Raw genomic sequence first — 19,851 nt, forward strand, 5'->3', positions numbered from 1 at the left:
GAATAGACCGTGACCGGGTGACTGGCACCCAAGAGATGATGCCTCCATTCAGTGAAAGCATCCTTGATGGCCAGCAACTCCTGTTCCGTAACAGTGTAGTTCCGTTCGTACAGCGTTAACTTGCTGGAATAGAAGGCTACGGGATAAACCTCACCCAAATCAGGACACCGCTGGGAGAGGATGGCACCCACTGCTAAACTGGAGGCATAGGCTTCCCCGAAAAAAGGGAGCTCCAGGTTGGGATGATGCAGTACCGGAGCCATGGAGAAGGCCGCTTTCAGGGCCTCAAAGGCTTTCAGTGCTAAGGGATTCTAGTGGAAAGACTTCTTGGCACTAGTTAAGACTGTCAAAGGCAGCAATGGATGAGAATGATTGAATGAAACGACGATAGAAATTAGAGAAACCAAGAAAAGACTGAAGTGCTTTGATCGAGGTGGGCACAGGCTAGTCCAGTATCGCCTTGACCTTGGAACGACTCATTCTGATTCCACAATTTGTTACATCATACCCCAGGAATTCCACTTCCGTGGTGTTAAAGAGACACCTCTCGGCCTTGACATATAGGTGATGTTACCTTAACCGCTGTAGGACAGAGCGAATGTGCGTGACGTGCAGTTCGTAAGGGTTAGAATAGATCAAGTTGTCGTCGAGGTAGACGACCACGTACTGGTCTAGTACATCGTCAAAGACGTCATTCATAAAGAATTGAAACGTTGTGGGAGTGTTGCACAGACAGAAGGGCATAACAAGGTGCTGGAACAGCCCGTAACGGATCTTGAAGGCGGGTTTTCCACTCATCCCCCTCTTTTATGCAGACCAAGTTGTAAGCACCCCGTAGGTCCACCTTAGTAAAAATGCCAGATGAACCTATTTGATCCAGACGAACGGAGATGAGGGGTCGAAGGTATTGATTCTTAATGGTTATTGCGTTCAAGGCCCGGTAGTCTATACAGGGCCTGAGGTCCCCTTCAGAAGCCAGACTGAAAGAAATTTGGATGGGCAAATGGACCCTGTAGTAAGAGCCTTAACAATATACTCCTTGAGAACCCAGTCTTCTTGAAGTGTGAGGGAGTACACCCTGCCGGAAGGAATCTTAGAGCCAGGGACCAGATCAGTCAGACAATTTTAAGTTAGGTGGTGCGGCAGTGTTTCCACCTTGCCTTTGTCAAAGACGTCCATAAACGCAGAATATTACGACAGAATATTAGATATGGGTTTGGCTGAAACCGAACCGATGAGGGACATCGTGGAGACTATAGCTTGGCAGGGTGGCTTTCCTGTAACACCATGAAACTGAAAACACGTGTCATTGCAAATGACCAAAGGGAATTGGATGACCTGCGAAACCCATTCTATGTCGGGGTTATGCAGGTGCAACCATGGAAGGCCATTGATGACCTTGAAATGGGGTGCAGTGATGAGGTCGAATTTGATGTCCTTCGCATGTCCCTCATCCGTCCTCATGTGGATCGGTGTGGTCTGGGTCACTAAACCCCCCGACACCAAGGCTGTGCCGCCAACAGCGTTCACTGTTTCTGGATTGGATTTGGCCATGACGGGAATCCCAGAGATGAGTGCGTACTGGAGGGACATGCAGTTCCCAGTAGCATCCTAGTCAATAACCTCCAGGACCTGAAAGGATTTGTCGGGAGACACTGAAAAGACCACTGGGAGACAAAACGGAACAGAATGAAAGGCCGTATTGGAGTTCAAGGGTGGCACTCCCGGCATAGGAACCCATTCTATCGCTGGGTTTTGGTGTTTCCTATCTTCTGTATGGGTTTCTTTGTGCAATGCCAGAGAAGGTGTTCAGAGGACCCGCAGTACATGCACAAGTTATGCGAATGGCGGTGTTCCCTTTGGGCAGGTGTCAAAGGACCACGAATAGCCTCCAGCTGCATGGGATCTGGCGGAGGGTGTTGAGGGACTGTTGAATCATGAGCCGGGTTGACGGGTATTACTGGCTTCCGTTCTCCCCTTCTTTCGGCTCTGCCGGCGTCTATTTGCAAGAACACATCCAGCAATTCAGCAAATGCAGTGGGAACAACAGGAGCAGTGGCCAATGAGTCTTTTAGGTCTTCGGAGAGACCCTTGTAGAAAACCGCTGCCTTTTTCTCCTCAGGCCAGTCTGTCTCGGCGGCCAGCTGATTGAACCTGGCCAGATAACTCAACAAAGGCATATGTAACTATGCGGATGATTTTCAATTGGTCCTTGACATCACTGGCAATCATGATACTGACCAGAATTTGGTGGACATGGTGTATCAATTAATAAACAAGTGGATGTCTACCAATTGGCTCTGCCTAAATGCATCAAAGACTGAGCTTATGCTTTTTGGACCCCGCCAGGCATTAACTAAACTGAACAAGGCGTACTCGGGCTTTAGGATTGATGGCAGTGATATAAAAGTCGTGCAGAAAGTTAAAACGCTACGTACATACATGGAGAGTAGTTTAGATTGTGATGCCCACGTTACAGCCATCTCAAAGAGCACCAATTACCACCATCTCAAAGTGCTCAGACAGGTTGCCCCACTTGTTTCCATCGAAAACCGCACTAAACTCATGAGAGCTGTCATTTTACCATGTGTGGATTATTGTAACGCACTCTTGTGTGGGGCTAGTAAAGCTGATCTTCACGAACTCCAGATAGTACAAAATAAAGCCATCTGCATCATCTTTCAGATGAAAAGTTCTGAACCGCCTACTGCTGCCAGAATAAAACTACACTGGCTCCCTGTTGAGGCTCGCATTTGGTTTAAGTTACTTACCATCTGCCATAAATGTATTTATGGGACTGCACCAAGCTATCTGAAAGATGTTATAAATGTCTACCAACCCACAAGAAGACTCGGATCAACTGAAGATCTCTTACTAGCCCATCACCGCGTGAAACGAACCCGCGGGCTTGGCAGAGCGTTTCATATCCAAGGCGCCAAGGCCTGGAATGCCCTGCCAGCTACTCTGCGCAAAACCGGGGACTTGTTTGTGTTTCGGAAACTTTTGAAGACTTACCTCTTCTATTAGTACATTTCTCTTCAGTGGTAGCCGCCGTCTTCTGTCTCTCGGCGCCTGGATGGCCACGGGCTTTGGCGCGGTATAAGAAAAATAACATAACATAACATACTATCATGAGGGGGGTTCAAAAATTCCAATTCCGTGGCCTGGGATTTATAACGGGTGTCAAAGACCCTGTTCATGGCTGTGATCAAAGCATTGCAATCTTATAAGACGTAACTGTTTCTTTCCAATAGAGGATTAGCCCACGCCACAGCAGTACCCCCAAGATAAGAGAGAACGAATGCCGCTTTTGTAGTAGAATTCGGAAAGGAGGTAGGGTGACAAAGGAAGTGCAACTTTCGCGCCTTGAAACACTTGTGTATAGGCGCGTTATAAATGCCGTATTATTTCAACTTGCATTGGTTTATGAAAGTGCTGTAGAGTTTGGGATCACCCATGAAACACTCAGGGGCGCCAAAGGGAACTGGGTGGACATAAGGACTGGAGTGGGTTCCTGTCTTGGTAAGGGATAGCTGGAACCAGAGGCACTAGCCCCAGGCGACTCAGCACCCTGAGTACAGTATTGGGCCAAGTCCTCTAGAGAGTCAATCCTATGGCATAGAGCATCATGAGCTGCGGAGTTCTGTAACCATCTGCATCAGAGTAGCCAGGGTGTCAGATGTGTCCAGGGCTTCTGATTCTGTTACTCACTGACAGAGGAATATAGAAGGATAATAACAGGTGAGTGCTGGACTCCGGGCTAGTCCACTTTGATTGAAGAGCCTGGGGTATTCCTTAACCGACGTCTCCTTATTTGAGGGAACTCTTTCCCTTGATGCCCCCCTCTGATGTATGGAAGGACAGGCAGAGGAGAAGATCAAATGAAAGCGCGGGTAGAACACACCGGCACAATTCCAGGCTGCAAAGGAAAAACACAGAGGTTAATGGTGTGTAACGAGGAAGGTATCTAACTAAACTTCTTGTATAATTTAATAGCCTTTTTATGTTCTCTCTGGTGTTCAGATAAAAACAGGAAGGTAGGTGTCTCAGGACCCCGGTTCCTAGTGACAATAAGGGTAGAATTTACCTCGGGTGTTCAAGAATACTGTGAATAAGGTATAGGTGTTTGGAAGGAGCAATGGTTTTCTTTCCGGTATCTAATGAGGAGTCAGGAGGACTGTTGAAGGAAGTAAATCCAGTTGAACAAAAACGAAGAAGGAAAAAATTATTAAAAGGAAGGGTTAGTAGGGTTCTGTTCCCAGTCGGCATGAGGGACGCACTAGTTCTGAGGTGATGCACAGACAAAGGCAGCAGAGTGTCCCAAAAGTGCACAAGTTCCTGAAGACGAAAGATCCCAACGGTAAGCAGTAGGAGTTTGTGAGGAAGGCTCAAGTCAGCAACAGCATGGCAGGTAAAGCTAAAATCAGTAACCCGAGGGAGGCCGTGAATCAGGCGCGAGTCGGCAACGGTTCGGCAAGTAAGGATTAAATCAGAAAGTGGCAGGAGTCCGTGAGGCAGACGCGAGTCAACAACGGCTTTGTAGGTAAGTAATATCAGCAGGCCGAAGAAGTCAGTTTAACCAGGCAGGAGTCAAGGGGGAGTAAGGAGGATTCATCAGAAGCGAAGAATCTCAAACGAGGTGAGCTAGCTGCAATCAGAAGCAGCAATTACCGGGTTTAAGAGAGCTTTAAACGAGCGCAGGAGGCGGACCCTGCTACTCCGACCAGCTGACCCAACCACATGACCCACTACGGATTTACATGGTGAAGCAATGGAAATACGTTTTGCGAAACAGAGTATTGCCACTGTGCGTTCCCAAGGTAACCACCAGCGGTGGTAAAACAGGGCAACAAAGCGATATGCCCATCGGGAAACTGACATGCGCACCCTGGGATGTGAAGCCCAAATACGGACAGGGGACCGTGGAACCATACCAACAATGTAGTTAAGCAAACAATAACATCTCATTGCACAGGTCCCTCGTCCCGGCTGGCTACAGCCGGTAGGGTACTCCAAAAAGGGACCTGCACCCAAGGTGCCGTGCTGAATTGGCCAGCACTGAAATCAGTGTGTCGGAAGGTCCGGCTTCATACTCACCCTGAAGGTGCTCTTCCTGGTAGCCATCAATTCCGTGAGACTGGTGAGCCAGCTCTGTTAAGCCTTCCTATTTGTGTTTTGCCAGAGAGAAGGTGACGTTTAGAGTGAAACTGTCTTTCCTTCTTTCCTTCCTGAGGTAGCCTCAGATTTTCTTTTTTTTGAAAAGATCCATCTTCCATTGTTCATCCTTCCAAGGCAAAGGAGCGTTACCATTGTCTGGACTCCGTGCTGGCTCTCAGCTGCTGCATCTTTCGGACAAGGTGCGTCAGGAAAGATCATCAACTTTTTGTGGGTTATTGCTGGTGCCCCTGCTGTTAGGGCTGTGATCAAACAGAGCCTATCAAGGTGGATCATTCGCTGCATATCTGAATCCTATGATCTGGTTGGGAAAGATGTGCTTGACGGTCTCAGGTCTCATTCTATCAGAGGTCGGCTGATGGCTGTGCCCTACACACGGAGTCCCTGTCTTGTACATTTGCCAAGTGGCTAAGTGGTCTTCTTTGCACAAGTTTATCAAACATTACGGCTTGTATTCTCTTTCGGGGAAGGACATGTGCTTTGGCAGAGAGGTCCTCCAGAGTATTCTGGTTTAGGTGGTGTCCTCTTCCTTTCCTCCCTCCTCCCTTCTCCAGATCCATGTACTACTATCGTAGTCTATCATAGTTGAGGAATTTGCGGGTGTAACAAATCCATTAGAATATCATATTACTAACTCTCGCTAATGGTTTTTTTATGGATATTCCTCCCACAGATTCCTCATCACCCCTCGCCAACAGAGTGCTAAGGGAAAAGACAGAACTGAAGTTATGGCGCATGGTACCTCGATTATTCTTGCCCCTGACGTCATATCCAGTATGGCACACGTAGAGGCGTTAGGCATAGTAACATGGACCCGTGCTGTGCTCCCTTTGGTAGCAGAAAGGATGCCGAAGATCAGCTGTGCTAGAGATAGACTAGCGTAGATGAATAATCTGTGGGAAGAAAATGCACCAGAACGAACATTACAGAGAAGTAAGTAAATTGTTTTTCGCAATAGTGAGATGTATGGGAAACTGTACCAACAAAAGACTACATTTGTTTTTCCTTTAGAAAGACGAAAAATATCCCATGTAATGGGCTACCCATTAGTGTTCATTTAAGGTTATGTGGTTTTTTGGGATGTTTTTTATGTCAACTTTATTGTCTGAGAATTGACAAAGAAATAAAGACATGATGTTGAATTATTACTGCATTCATTGCCTAACCATCGTTTTTATATTTTATCAGTGTGAAGAAAACACTAACTTCCAGGATAGTACACGCTACCTCAAACAGCCGTTTACCAAGGCGAACCTTCTTGGTACCAACACCCAAACAATCAAAATCACCAAGGAGTCGTTTTGGATAACATCATTCCTTTGTTCAACTAAACTCACTCAAAATGGTAGGAGGAATTCATTTTTAGCAATTGTAGATTAAGTTCAGTTTAATAGTATGGCATATTGTTTCAATGGCTGTCCAAGTTGAATGTTTTTACTTGTTACATAAATATCTCAGATGGAACTGCACCAGAATAAACTAAGAAAAGGAAGGGAGAGCAGTGGGTACAACAAATATCCTCCAAAGAAATCTTAAACTGTTCTTATTCTAGAAATAGATGCAATTTCTCCCATTGCACAAAGGAAATAATACAAAGTAATGACCACAGAAACCATCTGAGGTGCTGGGGAATTCCATGTGATAATTATCAATGCATGTTGTTAGGCGACACTTATCAGAAATAATCCAGAAATCGATTGTAGTCAGAAGCAGCAGTTTTTAAATTCACATATTCAAAATCTATGTTCTCCATGAGCAGGCAGATCATAGTATCCATCGCATTTCTGTTCTTTGATCCTTCGTCGGAGAACAATCTAGAATAACCACGCATGTAAACCTTTCATGAGGTGCACACACTGTATCGCCAAACAGGAAAAATAATATGTACACAAATATGGTGTGAAAGAATTATGAATGTACACTCACAAGGGTGAAATAAAGTTACCTGTCCAATATGCAAGGTCATCAAATGAGTCACCAGAGGTCATGGTAAATGACAAGGAAACAAATCTCTTGTGTCGTTGTAGAGAAACACTTTAGTTTATCGTTGTGATCTAGTGACACCTGTAAACATTAAAATGTAGCGTATGCCTTACCAGTTTTAAGAGTAACAAGCACAAATAACAAACAACACATGGACGGGTTTTTATAGGCTAAAACACATACCTCTATTGTGGTTTCCTCAGGAAAAAATACTTGCATATTGTGAGAAACCTAAGGGCGTACTCACTTCCTTTGCCCCTTTTTCCTCTGCTCAGGTGGCCAGGGAAAGGCCATCGCTTTTGGATCCCGACTCTCGGGGTGGATATGCGAGGGAGGATCACCTGGGTGGAGGAGACTTGAGGAATGAAGAAAGTATGTCCCTGGGTGAGGCACAATATCCCCCATTCCTTTTTCACAATGAACCTTCAGATCTTCTTTAATACTACTCTTCAGCAGTTTCAACAAAATAACAGAAACAACACTGAAAATGCTTACAACGACTCATTTTTTTTTCTTTCTTTTAAAACTACATTTCCCTCTTTCACTGTAATCCCTGACAGTGCTTGCCCAGTCCATATGTCACTTCCTGTCCACTAACTCCTCCTCCTATTCTCTTCCTGCTCTTCAGCAAGATAAGGGAAGTTTTTTCTTACCTCAGAACAAGTTGACATATTTTGACTGTTTGGGATGTTGATATCACTCAATGTGTAATGTTCTTTCAGGAAACGTTAATGATTTTGTCATATCATAATATTATGATTAGAGCGTGCAGCGTTCTGAAAGGGGGCGCCATCACTCAGTAAGTACTTTCCACAGTATACAGAGTGCAGGGCTCGTCGGCAGGAGGACACAGCACACACCAAAGTTATCCTGAGAGAAGGAAGGGAAACGGGACGCGTGTTGCATTTCAGACACAGCCGGTGGCCCGCTTCACTTCCGAAGTGAGGAGCGAGCTAGGCCCCCGCCCTCCTGGGATAGTGATTGAACAACCAAGCTCAACAACACAGAATGAGAACGAACGCTCGAGATTGCAGAGGGTCCCAGAGGGTGAAACCCAGCATTCTAAGGCACAGCAAGACAGAGAAACGGCAAGCGTGGCAGGGGTGCAATCTAACGCCCACTAGAATTCATAGAAACACAAATATAAGGTGCTAGCCACACGGAAAAAAAAGGTGGGAAAAAAGGGGGAATATGGAAAGGTAACATCCAGCGCAACACAGTAGTGGGTGTGCAGTTCAGCCTGCAAGTTCAGGCACTGGCACATAGCACCCAAGCATTATAAAATTACTGAATATGAATGGAGTGAGGAGGAGCAGGTGCAAGACCTGGTCCACAGCTTCAAGGAGGTGCTAGGAAGCTTGTTTGTGGATGCAGAGGCTCAAGGGGTGAAACCCTTGTAAAATAGTTTGGCCACATTGGGATTAATGCTAAGCCAACCTCGTAAGAGCACTGAAACAAGACAGAGCACGCCCACTAAGACCTCGGAAAGAGGCTCTAAGGGGTGTACAGAGACCCGCAAGCGGAAATCCTCTGCCGACCCCCCACCCCCTTCATGGGTCTTACTTACACAGTGAATAAAGAGGTCCCAGAGGCTGCTGATGCTTTGATAATCCTCGGGGGATGATAATATAGGAGATACAGAAGGGGACTCAGAGGAAGACTCGCCTGAAGCCACAATATCCTCACAGGAGGAAGGAGAAAAACCAGAGGAGGATTGGCCAAAGCCTGCCGGGGGCCAGAGAGCTGGGAAAGAAAAACACCATAAAAAAGATATGTGAAAAGACAGCGTGGCAAAGCTTGGAGACTGGGCTTGGGTGCTTTACAAATGTACAAATAAATAAAATAAATAAATAAATAAGTGCCAAATAATGATGCAGGTGCTGTGAGAAACCTGACGGTGTCTCCCTAGCTAGTCCCTTGGGAGCTTTCATCCTGGTGGCCAGGACACCGCCATCGTTATTGGATCCAGTTCCTGGGGGGGGGGCCAGTGAGGGAGGATCACCTGGATGGGGGCTCCTTGGAGAGTGGGACACCGGCAGGTGAGAGGTGGTATCCCCCTTCTTTCAACACCTTTCCCCATCCTACCATGTAGGATATTCCAAATCACTGCCCCCACCCCCTTTTTCCACACAAACACTTTCGCACAAAACGAAAGACAAGGGACTAACACCAGAGCCAATACCAGGGTCTGGCAAAGTCAGGCAATTAACCAGAATCACACACACCTGACAGCCCTTTCCCTTCCCCATAGGGATAAAAGGTGGAGCACAAGAGCACAGGTCGAGCAAGGCAGACCGCACAACGTAAGAGCTAACTCAGCACGGCAGTTCAAAAGGAGGAGAAAGACAGTGCAGGCAGAGAGGGTGACAAGGAGAGTCGACCTTGCCCTTTACGACCAAGGCCCGTGGAACCTCTGCAGAGGGAATGATAAGTCAGCGAACAATAGCCAACGTGTGTTGCAGCAGATGTTAACGGTACACAAGACCCTCCTGCGCTGATTACCAGGCCGGGCAGCGACGCCTGTCTCTGTGGTACCTACCTTGACTCCAAGGAGAAAGAAAACCAAGTGGTTCATCACAGCCGGTGAATCGAGGGGAGTGTTGATAAGAAACCGAACTGTGTTGAACGAAAAGTGGCCGAAGGCTTCATTGAACTCTGAAAAGCAAATGATATTAGTAACTAGCGAAGGGTGGGGAAAACCAGCTACAGAGGAGTCTGGCACCATGTGGGTGCTCACGCAGGACACTCTGGGCGATTACCCAACAGTAAAGACTACCGTAACCAGAAGGCCTTGGGAAGAGGTGAAGAAAGGTCAAAGTGATCATACAGGGGTCTTGTAAAATCCTCTGCACCATTGAAAGTCTTTGATTGGCAGATGATTGTGAAAGATAAGGGACGTGAATCCTGCATCGTGAAAGTTAGTACATGAATTGTATTTCATAAAGATTAGCAAGAGTGAACCCGGCAGAGGGATGCTAATGAAAAGGGGCAAAGTCTAAAGTCCTGTGATGAATTGTCTGTTAGAGTCGGCGAGAGTGAACCCAGCAGAGGGAAGCCGACAATCAAAAGTCGGTGAGAGTGAACCCGGCAGAGGCAAGCAGACAACTGGGGGCAATGCTCGAAAACCTGTTTAAAAAGACATTAAGATTTGTGAAAACGAGAAGTATTGCAAGCCAAGGGGAATCTGGTGTCTGAGCCCGGCCGAGGGAGATCCTGGGGTGGAAAGTTATCACCCAAAGTTCACTGAGAAAGGAACTGTCTTGTAAATTGGTTGAATACAACTTCTGAGGGGTCTGCACCAAGAAGAGGGGGTGGCAGAGGTGAAGCCATCACCCAAAGTCTTCATAGAACAGAAGTTTTGTGTTTGTTTATTGAGAGCATCAAGCCTCTAAGGCAAGAGACTTTTTTTATTGAAAAGAGACTTAACCATCAAAGAACCTGATAGCTGATATGGAAATGTTAGCTTGTGCTGGGAAGACTCAAGCGTGTGCTGTTCTCTAAAGTCCCACCTTGTCCCGTGTTAAAAACGTGGGGAAGGGAGACCTTAAGGCAATCACATCCTGACTTATTATTTGAACACCTTTTCCTTTATTTGAATACCCTATCCCACACTTTTTCTGTAATTAGTTTCAAGGAATTGGAAATAGTTGTTTTTAGTTCAGGCTTTTTGCCTTGACAAGACGCCACAAGGGCTGCCTTATTTTTCATTTGATGTTCGGGGCTTGCTCCCATCTTAGATTTAGGTTAGGCATTGTTGCACTCTGCACTTACAGTTTAACAAACACCCTTGAACTGTGATAACTTGTGTCTGTCTTTACTTTTGTCACCATGAATTCCTTATAGTGCATAAAGATAAAATAGACATTGGTAACAGTACAAGGGTTATCGGTTGAATGACCTATGAGTGGACCGTGTGGTCTGACAACTGGGCCTAGATCGAGTGACCCCGCTTTGGAAGAACCAAGGAAAGTCAAGACACAGATGCTGTTTTGTATAATAAGTGCTGAAGTGATTGAAGAAAATAACAATCTGTATGAACTATTGCAAAGCCTGGATGGTTACAAAGTTGAAGTGGAAATTGTTATTGACAGCTAAGAGATTTTTTAACTGATTGCAGTTTTGAAGCTGGGGAGCTGTATTCTTGGGGAAGGGAACACCGAGACTTTGGGAAATGTGTTCAACTCTTGGGGAAAGGAACCCCAAGGCCTTTTTGGAACTGTGTTGAACTCTTGGGGAAGGGAACCCCAAAGTATTTGTGGAACTGTGTGGAAGTCTTGGGGAAGGGAACTCCAAGGCCTTTTTGGAACTGTTTTGAACTTGGCAAGGGGCAGCTGGAAAGCAAGCCAGGAGCTGGAAGAAGCTCAGAACCTTATTTGGAACGCAGTTTATTTTGTTGCTGACATTCCTACATGTCGTATATCTTTAGTTGTGAGGGCAAGTATAGGTTTTGGACACAGACAGACAGACAGACCGACCCAAAAGTTGAACTTACTGACACAGACTATCCTTGGTTTCTTTATGTAGGGAAGTCCCACCTTAATATAGGGTAAGTTAGGCCTTACTCCATCCTCGCATTGAATAAACGATTTGAGGTAAACATTGAATCTGTAGTCTGTGTCTTACTTCATGATGCCTTGTTGAGTATTCCACATGGTGGTCACTCTCAGGTATGCCTGGTTGCCCTAACTGGATCCAATCTATGTTTTCGCTTTGTGCCAGTAGGAAATTCTGGAAGTGACTTCGTTCTCTTCCACGTAATGGCTAGAGTAATTGAGGGTGGGATTCTCTTAGGCAAAGCTGTTGCTATAAAGTAAACCATTTTACTGGCCTCTGCTATGAGGCGTGGGGGCACAGTGTGGTGTCCCAGGGAGATCTTCTTTTACCTCCTCCTGGGCCTCCATCTTGAAGCATAGCAGCATCCCTAGCCCAATGCCCCTAGAACCCACCTCCATGTCACTAAGCAGGTGACTGTTAGAAAGTCTTTCCATGTTTTATTGAGTACATTTCCTTCAGATAATATGAAGGTTGTTAGTTAAGAAGATTATGTGTCCATTTTTTTTAAATGTTCCAACAAGACAGAAGACAAAGTAGCAATTATGTTTGGAAAAAGTAAAAGGGTGGCCACAGCGGGTGGAGGGAGCAACCCGGGGAGACTGTCAAAAAAACAAAATGAATCCCATCAAGAAGTTTGACAGTACTTCAGTGACGCCACATCTGGAAGTCTCTTTAAACATCATTCCTTCTATGGCAGTCTTTCGATTTTCTGGCTTCTATTTTGGGTAAAACCCTATGCTTTACCTATATTTAAAAAACGTCCAAAAGGCCCCCAACTGAAGCCCTGCACAAGATTTGAGGGAGCACAAATGTATCTCTCCTTCAATAATGCAACATTCAAGCTGCAAGCATGCCCTAACAACGCTGAAGACCAAATAAAGCCACAGGAAAGATCTGAATGGGAGCAAACACATTTTGGCAAGCACCTCTAGACAGCAAAAGAATATGTATGCCCCAAATTTACAAAGCAAAGCCCCCACTTCTCCACAAAATGTTTCAATGACATTAAACACCTCTTTATTACCAATATAACTGTCATAGTCCGATAGCACAGCGAGTAGAGCGCTCGCTTTGACATCTGTGCAGAGCCTGCCAACACAGGTTTGAATCCCGGCCGAGCCAAACTCAGCCTTTCATCCTTCCGAGGTCGATAAATGAGCACCACATACCGTAGGTAATAATAAGCAGCGCTCAGATACCCGAGGGTTCGTAGCGCTATATAAATGCTAAATTATTATTATTATCTGGGGCCTAACTCCACACCTCTTCTGTTAAGGCCACTGATTACCAAGGCTCGCTAATGTCTTTTGCTTTTCCTACTAACTGGTCATGCCATAAGGGGTGTCATTATCTTATAATTTCCTTGGCATTTTCAGTTCTGCCAAATACAGACCTACTTATTCATTCCTATCAACAGCTTTGAACACTCGAAACCGCAACATGATTTCAGACACATTGCAGCATACCTGGCTTGAGTTGGCTCTACCCTGATGTGGATTGCGCCATTCTGACAAGTCTGATAGCAATGTTTTAGCCCACATGGCGTCTCCTTAGCCTCCTTGCATGTGCTGGTTTGAAGGGCTTGTCTTTGCTGTCTCTTCTATGAAATATCTTCCTGCATCCACTTGAGAACATACTGTGGACTATAGTGTGCAGACAAAACCAGTGCAGTGGTAATACCCAGTTCTACCAGGTACTCTTAAGCAACCAATCAGCCTTCTCTGACACATTGAATACATGCATGCATTCGCCAAGTTAAAAATCCTCATCAGATTACCGTCTGGAAAAGGATAATAATAAGTGCCGCAAGGACAATGGCAAAAAAAGGAAGTTTACGTCGCCAGCTGCCTGCAATAGTGGTACCACCTTACAAAAAAATGAGCGAAAAAGCCTGATGAATCAATTTCATCTGCATCTTATTTTAACAAAAGAGATTAGGTTGGCTATAATGCCTCTATCTTCCATCTGTGTTGGCTATTACAGATTTGCCGGTAACTGTCCTTCTCATACTTACAGCAATGTCCTCCATTGCTTTGGTCTCCCCTTTGACTGAACAAGTATTCCCTATATGTATACATTCCAAAAAGACATACTATTTAATAGTTTTGTATTGTCTGCGTTCACATTCATGAAGTCTTCAATGCATGTTATTAAAAGTAATCTAGCAGTATTTTTCTTAGAGGTGAGTTGAAGTGGCATGTAAGGCAGAAAAAGCTTTTTATTTGGCAAAAATGGGCATGCAAAACCAAAATAGCCATCAGATATTTTGATGGTCTCAGATTATGAGGCTAAAAATACTACAAAAAGGAAAATGTTTCCCTGCGAGTAACATGATAACCATACTATATACATGATTTCGTAGTGTTTGTTTATTATGCAGGATTTGTTTTAGTTAAATAGTTCCCTGATGCTTAACAACCAGAAGTCAAAAAAGAAATGCCCTTTTGTGCATGCTAAAGACAATACAGGCAAAATATAGTTTGGCTGGTGTGGTGGCTGTGTTGTCCTGTAATGCTCCCTCGCTAAAACAAGAAGTAATCCAAAGTTTCATTCCTTGTTCTTATAATGTATATATCACTCTACGTTGAGTGCATAAGAAGCTATAGCATTTGTAAATAATAAATGGGAGTTCATTTTTTAGTTCAATGAAAAGGATGACTATAAATGGGTTTATCTATATATTGTTTTATTGTTGAATTGTATTTTACAAAATATATTAAGATATTAGTTTAACACTGTCAAAATAATCCAGAAAATAATTGTATCCAAAACATAATATCTTGTGCAAATAGCAAAAATGAAAAGTATGGGCCTTTGTTTTGTCTACCTGAAAGTACTAGTAACATTTGCTGTTCAGAGTAGGATTATTTTGGGGGTTTTTCACAAATTGTAATTTTAGTTTTTGCATGGATGCAACATAGAATGTAAGAAACATGAGTGCTTTAAAAGGATTTAAATCATTATTTTCAGCATCTGTAGTGTTGAAATGCTGTTGATTGACTTTGGCTTTTACCATTTTTTACAGGGGACATGCTGGATCTTCTGAAGTGGCGAGCCCATCCAGACAAAATTACAATTTGCCTGTCAAAATTAAAAGAAATCGATGGCTCAGAGATAGTGAAGGTGAACACTTGTTTGTCCCATTTGCCTTTACTTTTATATTGCACAATAGATTGTATAATAACATATCTTTTCCTTTTTCCACAGTTCTTACAAGACACGTTGGACACATTATTCGGCATATTGGACGAAAGTTCTCAAAAGTATGGATCAAAGGTATTCGATTGTCTGGTAAGTTGAAGTCACATTACTCCTTTTTATAATTAAAAAAATCCAAATTGTTGAATCATCAAGACATTAAAATCATGAATGCTAAAGCCTAAGTACTAATTTCAACAAAGGATTTTGGGGTGCCTTTTTTGGACCCCTGTTAAGATGAGTAGGTTTGGATTGACTGACAGTGATAGTTGCTGGGGATGTTCAAAAGAAAAGGGCACCTTGCTTCATATGATGTGGAATTGTACCAAAGTGATGGGTTTTTGGAATGATGTGTTGGATAGGATCAATGGGGACCGTTTATTGAAGTTTATGAATAACAATTTGCTAGAGTGTATACAATGTAGTTTAATATTTTTTGGGGGGATTGGGGTTGTGTTATGGGTGTTGGTTGTGTTTTGTATATGTGTAAAATTGCTATATAATCCTAATGGAATATTGTTAATTTGGTATGAATTGTTGAACTGTTCTATTGATGTTGTGATTGTTTTTTTATCACTGAGTGTGTTGATCTTTGTGTTGAGAATGAGTTGTGTTACATATGCTGAATTTGTTACTGATCTAAGATTTTGTTGATATGTTTTTGTTGTTAAAAATCTAAATAAAGAGTGTAAAAAAAGCCTAACTACTTGTACATTTCGAATTTGTAACAGATTTGTTTGTTGTTTTAAGGTGCACATAATCAATTTGCTGCAGGACAGCAAATTTCAACATTTTAAGCCAGTTATGGATACTTATATTGAAAGCCACTTTGCCGGTGCACTTGCATACAGGTAAGACAAGTTTTTTTTATACATATTTGTTCTTCAGTAGGGTTTCTCTGTCCCACACTCCTGTGGGCTGTGGAACATGGCAGAGCATTCCTCAAGCAAATACTAAAAATAAGAACTTAAACATTACCGTCCTGCTGGAGAAGTGTCACCAACGGTGGAGAGACAAAGTTTAGGAAAGAACTGATAGCAACTGTGAAACCAATTCTGATAATTCAAATAAATGTGCATCTTTTCTTCAGGGCAGGACAAGTAGGCATTTAAAGTGTATACATTGCAAAGTGTGCATTTGTTCCAGATTTCAGTTCTTTCCGATAGAGGCTCTATGCCACTTGGAACTTTAAGAAGGGCATGTTTGCACGTTTGGAGATCTCAAGCAATACCTCCAACTGGCTTGCTGTATTTTTCATAATTCTCTTGTGGTGGTGGTATGCCATCCCAATCACTGATGCATCTTGCTCTGTACTTATCTATGTCCCCTCTCCAGTGAATATGCGTGCCAGCAAACACTTAGCTTGAACTAGGATGCTCTGTAGTGCCCTCAAATAGGGTACAGGTGTGACTGTCCCCATGCCTGCAAAAGTATTTTAGAACCTAGGCCTGGCTGTACATCCATCAATAATAGATTATTCATGCCTCTGTGTAATGTCCTATTGCAGGGGTCTGCAAGCTTTGACTCTTCAGATGTCTATGACCACAACACCCATTAGCCCTGGAAAACATAGTGAAGGGGACAGGATCATGGGGGTTTGTTTTCCCAAAAGCCTGGAGAGCCACAGTTTGCAGACCCATGACCTAGTCCCCTCCACTTAAGAACTTCAAGGGGGGCAATCAGCTTCACTTAGCTATTCTCAACTCACGCTCTGCTGTCAAACACTCCTCTGACATCTGTCACTTCCTTGAAGACCTTGACCTTGATGTCCGGGCTCTAACTTAGACGTGGTTCAAGGCCAGCTCTGTCACTGCTTTTGACACTCTTCTCACTGATGGTTACAAGATCCTCCCCAATCCGAGGCCCACCCGTTCTGGGGGCAGAGTGGCCCTGATTCTCCCTGAATTGGTCTCTGCCACCATCATTCACACTCAACCTTACTCTTCCTTTGAATGCCTTGTCTGTAGGCTTGATGTTTCTCCTACCCACTCTTGCCACTATCTACAGGGCCCATGGACCTACCACCCTTTTCCTCTCTGAATGGGCTGACCTCTCCTCCTCCTCCGCTCCTGATCCTCCTCGCCCAAACTTCTCTTCCTTGGGGACTTTAACATCCACCTGGACTTTCCGGGTGAGACCACTGTACTCTTCCACAACTCTCTTTCCCTAACAATTCTTTCTTCCGGTCTGACCCACTCTGCTGTACACATCTTGAATGCGTTAATCTCTGCAGACATCCCTCTCTCCAACCCTCTAACTACTCCTCTGTCCTGGTCTGATCACTCTCTCCTCTCCTGCCACCTTGAGCTCCCTGGTGTTGCCCCTTTGGTGTTGCTTCTGCACGCACTGCCAGTCTCCTTGTCCGTCATTCGACCGATGAAGCATGTGTCAGTTGCTGCGTTTGCCACCACCGTCATTCCCCCAGCCCTCCCCCTGCTATTGGGTCTCATACCGACTCAGCACTTGCTAGCCTCCATCTCTCCATCTCCAACACTCTGGACATCATTGCCCCTGTCATGAGGATCCGCATGAAGCCTGCCTCCAAGTGGCAGGCCTCGAGTACATCCTCTGACAAACTGGCCTGCCGCTTACTCCAAAGACAATATCGACTCTCCATCCGCTCTAAGAAGAGGGCTCATGTCCAAGATTGCATGTCTGAAGCCTCCAATAACGCGGCTGAACTTTTCAAAATCTGCAAGTAACTTGCCAATCCTGCTGTAGTCTCCTCCTCTCCTCCTCCCTCCTAGACCCCCTGCACTGCAGTGGCCTTGCACTTCTTCTCCAAAACTCAGGACATCCTGTCCTCACTCATCTACTCCTCTCCTCAACCCCCCTCCTCTCTTGCCTCCCTTGGCCCCGCTCTCCCCCATGCACCCTCACCTAAAAAGCCATCTGTAGACCCTTCCTGCCCAGCTAACTATTTCCCCTTTCCTGGGCAAACTCTTGGAGAAGTTGGTCATACCCCAACAGACCCACCACACCGAATCCGCTGTCTCTCTTCACGATCACAAATCTGGCTTCAGAGCATCCAGAGGCACGGACACTGCTCTCCTCAACACCCGTGAGGATGTGCTCTCAAATCTGGATTCCAACTCTCCCTCTATTCTGATCCTTCTTGATCTTTTCTCTACCTTTGACACAGTCAAACATGCCATTGTCATAAATCGTCTCTCTGATACGCTAGGCATCACTGAGCGTCCACTGGCCTGGCTGACCTCTTTTCTCTCTAACGACCTTCCCAAGTTCAACTTGGCCCTTTCCTCTTCTCCACCTCACTCTCTACCTGCGGCATCCCTCAGAGCTCTATCCTATCGCTGTGGCTCTTAAATATCTACCTAGCCCCTCTTGCCCACCTCATCTCCTCCTTCTCTCCTCACTTCCAGTGTTATGCTGATGACACACAGCTCTCCTTTAAGCTTCCCTCCTCTACCTCCTCTTCTTCCTCACTCATACCTGACTGCTATTCAGGCATGGTGCTCTGCTAATGATCTCTGCCTTAATGCCAGTAAGACCGAGATCCTCCTCATTGGGAGGCCTGCTCCCTGTTTCTCCCCCACTCTCTGGACGCGCTGCTTGAGACACCTCCACTCACCTTCATGTGATGCAGAAAATCTTGGGGTAATCTTTGGCTCCTCTCTCTCCGGCTCCCTTCAGATCACAGACCTTGCCAAGAAGTCCAACTTTCAGCTACACCTCCTCAGAGGCATTCTCCCTTTCCTCACCTTTCCCCAGAAGCTCAATGTCTCCTGAGCTCTGGTTCTCTCTAAGCTGAACTACTATAACAGCCTCTTCCTCAATCTGCCTCTTTCCTCCCTTCGCCCTCTTCAACCTATCCATAATAGGGCTGCAAGACTTCTCCTTGGCGTCAAGTCCAGGGACTGCATCTCTCCAGCCCTACAGTCTCTCCACTGGCTCCAAGTGGCTGTAAGGATCAACTTCAAAACCCTGTGCATCATCCACAAAGCTTTCTGGGGCCTGGGACCCTGCTACATCCATCTTTCTCTCCCTAAATACCTCACTCCTAGAGTCCTTCAGTCCTCCAGCTCCAACTCTCTGCAGGTCAGACGTTTCACCAAGCAGAGAGTAGGATATAATTCTCTTTCTTTGTCAGGAGCCTCCCAGAGGAATGTCCTCCCTGCCCCCCCCCAGACTTGGGCCGGACCTCCTGAAGTTCTGGAAACCTCTCAAGACTCCTTTTCTACTCCTCCTTCATTCTCCCTCGCTAATGTCCCCCTGCCACTGCAACTGGTGCCTGGCCCCTTATAAGCCCCCTCGACCAGTTCTCCCCAGCGCCCTTAACTAGCACTTGCCCTCAGACGCCCTTCCCTGACAAGTCCGAATCTGGCCCAAACCTCCTCACACTAGCTTACCCTTATCCCTGGTTTTCCCCCTGGAACTTGCCCTCCCCCCGGCATTTGCCGTCCTTGGACTCTACCATGCACTTTCCCAGCCCTTTGAGCCCCCACACTCGGCTCTTCCCTCCCTCCCCATCCCTTATCCCGGTCCTGATCCTGATCATTGCACTTTCACGGTACAAGTGTCACAAGGCCTCATAGAACAGTTCGTTTTGTTGTTTTTTTCTCTGTGCTTCTTTCCCCTCCCCCGCCCCCCACCTCTATCACCTCCCAGCCCCTGTGCACCCCATTCCTGTCTTGTGGTGCCTGGAAACACTTGTGTATAGGTGCCTTACAAATGTCCCAAAAAATGAAATAGAAAATAAAATTAAATACTCTCTTTTGGCCAAAGTTTCTTGCAAGCATATGAGATTCTAGGCCATAACGCATGGCACCAAGGCAGTGTGCAGACCTACAGTGTTCTACGAGATTATGGAAACTGAGATTACATTAGTACACAAAAACATTTTGTAAACTGTCCCTAAACATGCTGCGTGAGCTGACAGGCAATATACTTATCTCCCTTGAATTCTGCTGAAATTTGAAT

The 19,851-nt window shown here is 45.2% G+C and overlaps 1 protein-coding gene across 4 annotated transcripts in view; it reads left to right on the forward strand.

Moving 5' to 3' along the window:
• Window positions 1–19,851, forward strand: part of DOCK4 (dedicator of cytokinesis 4) — a 2,129,281-nt gene that overhangs the window by 826,823 nt on the left and 1,282,607 nt on the right. For all 4 annotated transcript variants that reach the window (XM_069627915.1, XM_069627916.1, XM_069627917.1 and 1 more), the window contains exons 17-20: window positions 6,364–6,520; window positions 14,738–14,835; window positions 14,920–15,003; window positions 15,661–15,761. In XM_069627915.1, coding sequence (XP_069484016.1) covers window positions 6,364–6,520; window positions 14,738–14,835; window positions 14,920–15,003; window positions 15,661–15,761 — 440 coding nt within the window. The remainder of the gene's footprint in view (window positions 1–6,363; window positions 6,521–14,737; window positions 14,836–14,919; window positions 15,004–15,660; window positions 15,762–19,851) is intronic.

Source organism: Ambystoma mexicanum, chromosome 12 (assembly GCF_040938575.1).
Source record: "Ambystoma mexicanum isolate Mex_15411 chromosome 12, UKY_AmexF1_1, whole genome shotgun sequence".
Lineage (NCBI taxonomy): Eukaryota > Metazoa > Chordata > Amphibia > Caudata > Ambystomatidae > Ambystoma > Ambystoma mexicanum.